Source organism: Rhopalosiphum padi, chromosome 1 (genome assembly GCF_020882245.1).
Source record: "Rhopalosiphum padi isolate XX-2018 chromosome 1, ASM2088224v1, whole genome shotgun sequence".
Taxonomy (NCBI): Eukaryota; Metazoa; Arthropoda; class Insecta; order Hemiptera; family Aphididae; genus Rhopalosiphum; species Rhopalosiphum padi.
Window position 1 is genome coordinate 23,400,884 of NC_083597.1, and position 3,526 is coordinate 23,404,409.

At 33.8% G+C, this 3,526-nt stretch overlaps 1 protein-coding gene across 1 annotated transcript; it reads left to right on the top strand.

Annotated features, from left to right (window-relative positions):
- Nucleotides 1–281: 281 nt before the first annotated feature.
- On the top strand, nucleotides 282–2,987 carry LOC132925132 (uncharacterized). Its single transcript, XM_060989554.1, has 4 exons — nucleotides 282–545; nucleotides 1,145–1,335; nucleotides 1,609–1,832; nucleotides 2,734–2,987. The coding sequence occupies exons 1-4, from the start codon at nucleotides 282–284 to the stop codon at nucleotides 2,985–2,987; spliced, it is 933 nt and encodes a 310-aa protein (XP_060845537.1).
- Nucleotides 2,988–3,526: the final 539 nt, after the last annotated feature.

A 3,526-nucleotide genomic window follows, 5' to 3' on the forward strand; every position in this document is an offset into this window, starting at 1 on the left:
GTTAATTTTATTTTTGATTACAACATATTTATAGTAAATCACGAAAAATATTATTTTTATGTGATGTTATCTGCCTTAGTTAGGAGCTTACTAAGACGACTAGCCAATGATGCATCTAAAAAACAGTTGGGAGTTTACAAAGCTTAGCTATTTTTAATAATGTCTGAATATTATTACTTATGTTACTTAACATAAATATATTTATACTTTGCAATACTTCTATATGGCGAAAAACCTAAAATCGGACACGTTACTTCTATGTTATGCAGTTGTTTGCCGAAATGGGACTTGTCGTGAATCTTTTGAATGTTTCTCTGAGCTACGAAGTCGTGTGCTTGTCGTTCATACTATTGCCGTTTACCGAACATATGAAACCGATATATATCCTTAGCCGTATTGTATGTACTGTTTTACTGTGCTTCACCTGCTACATTATACTCAAATCGGACATGCGTATTGACAGTCAGACGTTGAGTTATGGCAATTGGACGGACGTTTTCCAACTCTTTGGAACCATTTTGTTCTCTATCATACCCGTTGTCCAGGTAGATATATTAACAAACATTTAATTCTTATATTAACATTGTTATATATTAAAACTGTAATTAAACTATTTTAAATTGGTATCATATTTTATTAGCCAAAATAGTAAATATTTTTAGAGTTTGTTATCATTACATTTATTTATCTTTTGTTATTGTTTAGAAAGTTTGATTAGAATACTATTCACTATTGTAGGGGTACAAAATTAAATATTATTATTATACTATTAAATCAATGATTATAGATTTTGTTCGGTCAAAAGAACAACCTCAAAATTAATTTATATTTAATCGGATCTGTATTTTATTTGACCTATTCGAAATTTTGCTTAATACTATATATGCAGCATGATAATTTTCCATGATTATAATTATCATTTTTAAACATTGAAATCAAAAGATTAATGTAATATTTAATAAAATAAACAATAATAAAGTAAATAACAATAACCGCTTTAATAATCATTATATATTATAGAATATATATAATTTTTTTTTATGATATTTTTATTAATTATTATTTTTAAAAGAAAAAAAAATGTAAGTTTATGCTTATTTTATTTGTAGTCCGGTATCATTATCCAAATAACTAATTGGTTTAGGTACTTAGAATCGAAGAAGGATTGATCAAACCAGAGAATTTCGTCAGGCCATGTAATCTTTTGAGCATGTCAATGGCTGTAATGACAAACGTGTACATTGTAATTGGACTGTGTGCATATTTGGATAATCAAGACATACCAATAGTTATTGGAAATTCAATATCTATATTGAAAATCATACCAGCTATCAGGTGACAAAATATTGGATAGGCGTAGGTAAATAATAATACACTATAATTTACGCTCATGACGAGAATTTAAGTTGTTAAACGGATATTATAATTACTATTATGATTGAGTGGGAGAGGCGTTATCGAGGCACAGTTCAAATGGGTAAAACATGTCGTTAATAATAACGTAATAACATTACACAAAAGTCGACAATTCAAATTGTTTATTAATCAACAAGTATTCTACGTAAGTATGGGTAATGATGACAGTATATTTATTTGTGTATACAATAGGTGCCGGACTATCATCAAGTCGTGCGTCGCTGCAAATATCATATTTTTTCACAGAGAATTGTGTTTAGAGTCGGTGATGTTGTGGTGGTCGTCCATCAAGGTGACGAAAGTTAAAAGTCATAAAGAAAAGCATCAACAGCCGTTTACCACATACTTGTCACCGCCCGTTTTTGCGGGACTGATGGCAGTCTCCAAAATCTTTTACACGGTCTGCTCGTTTTTGGGTATGATCACCATGTCAATAATATGTCATATTATATATATTATATAATTAAAATAGCGCGCACTGCAGGAAAACACGATCACCGAAAACGCCATCATAATCCGCTCGATAAGCGTTAACAATTAACTATTAGCCTATCACACGTGTTATATGTAATTACATGGTTCTCGCGAGAAGTTCATACGATTTAACTGAATCGAGTAGGGTCGACGGCGTGTTTCTTTTAATCGACATTTAGGCGTTTGGTTATTTTGGTATTCTCGATATTTAGCTATTTCCGATTAATCCACACACTTTTAACCCCATAGTATTCCAATAGAATTAGAAAAAGTAGTATGAAATATCGACAATTCTTTGTAAAAAAAACAACGATTTTATTTTGACGTATGCGTTCACTGTATGGGCGGAAAAGGGTTGGTAATGAAATGAAAAGTAAGAAGTTAAATGTCCTGTATTATTATTAATACCGATAATAATGTTTAAACTACGTACAATTTAACCTAATTTACGATTTCCTTATTATTGTACGAGTATCGTTTTTTAATTAATCGGAGGTGTACATAAACATACACACACACCGATAAAACTAAAAAAAAAAATGTGTAATTATAAAGTTAAAAAAAGTTAATTTACAGAAAATAAACGGGTTCGTGAATTACGACCGTATATTATATAACTTTGTTCTATTTTATGCTCCTCGTGTACATAGGTGTGTATATTAAACATTAATTTTACTTAAACAGACTTTCCGGGATTCGGCACACACAAACGCGCGCGCGCGCCCCACTCGTACACCGCATATGACTTGAAACATTATATTATATGTATTATTATTATTTATCATAATATAAAACCCATTTAGATATTATACCGACTACCACCGGACACTGATTTTTCCGCAGTTACCACCTCAGTGCCGTCGCCGGTGACCAGCAGCTTCCAAGCGATGGTGGCGCTCATCGGCTACCTGGGTAACGCGTGCAACATGCTGGTCTACCCGTACGCCGTCGAGCTGTGCGTGACGTACGCCCTGCACGGTATGTCGGCCAGGCCGTACGTGATCGCCAAGGACGTGTGTTTCGTCGTCGTCGGTTTGTCGGTGTTCGCGTGCGGTACGTACGCGGTCGCGGCGCGTTTAATTCGCGACGGCGACTGAAAACGGACGTAGTTGACACCCTGTAATGATATTATTCACATAACAAATTATTATTCCTCGTCTATATATATTATATTATATTCATCATTTGGCCACCCGAATAAAGCTTTTTAGCGTGACTGCGATAAGAATAAAATAGAATTTCAAAGGTTTCCATTAATACGAGTACGTGTGATAGTATATTATATTGTTATATATATATACATACACATTACACGCGTAAAGCTATTACTCCCGGTTGAGTGGCCTAGCCTTAGCTTAAGAATCTTATACTAAGTAAATTTATGGTCGTCGGTGCTTTAGGTGTCTTGATTGTAGTGGTGGAATTGCAGCCGGATTAATGTGTTGCGGTTCAGCCTTTTCTCGCGTTTAAATAAGGAAAACTTGGTAATATCGTCCTCGACAGAGCGCATCCTGGCGGATAAAGTAATCGTACCCCGGTATGCCGAGACAATATAATATGAAGAACTACGATGTTTTGACAATGCTTAACAGTTTCGATGTTGCACTTTGTCGTACAGTTGTATTCCATAACTCAT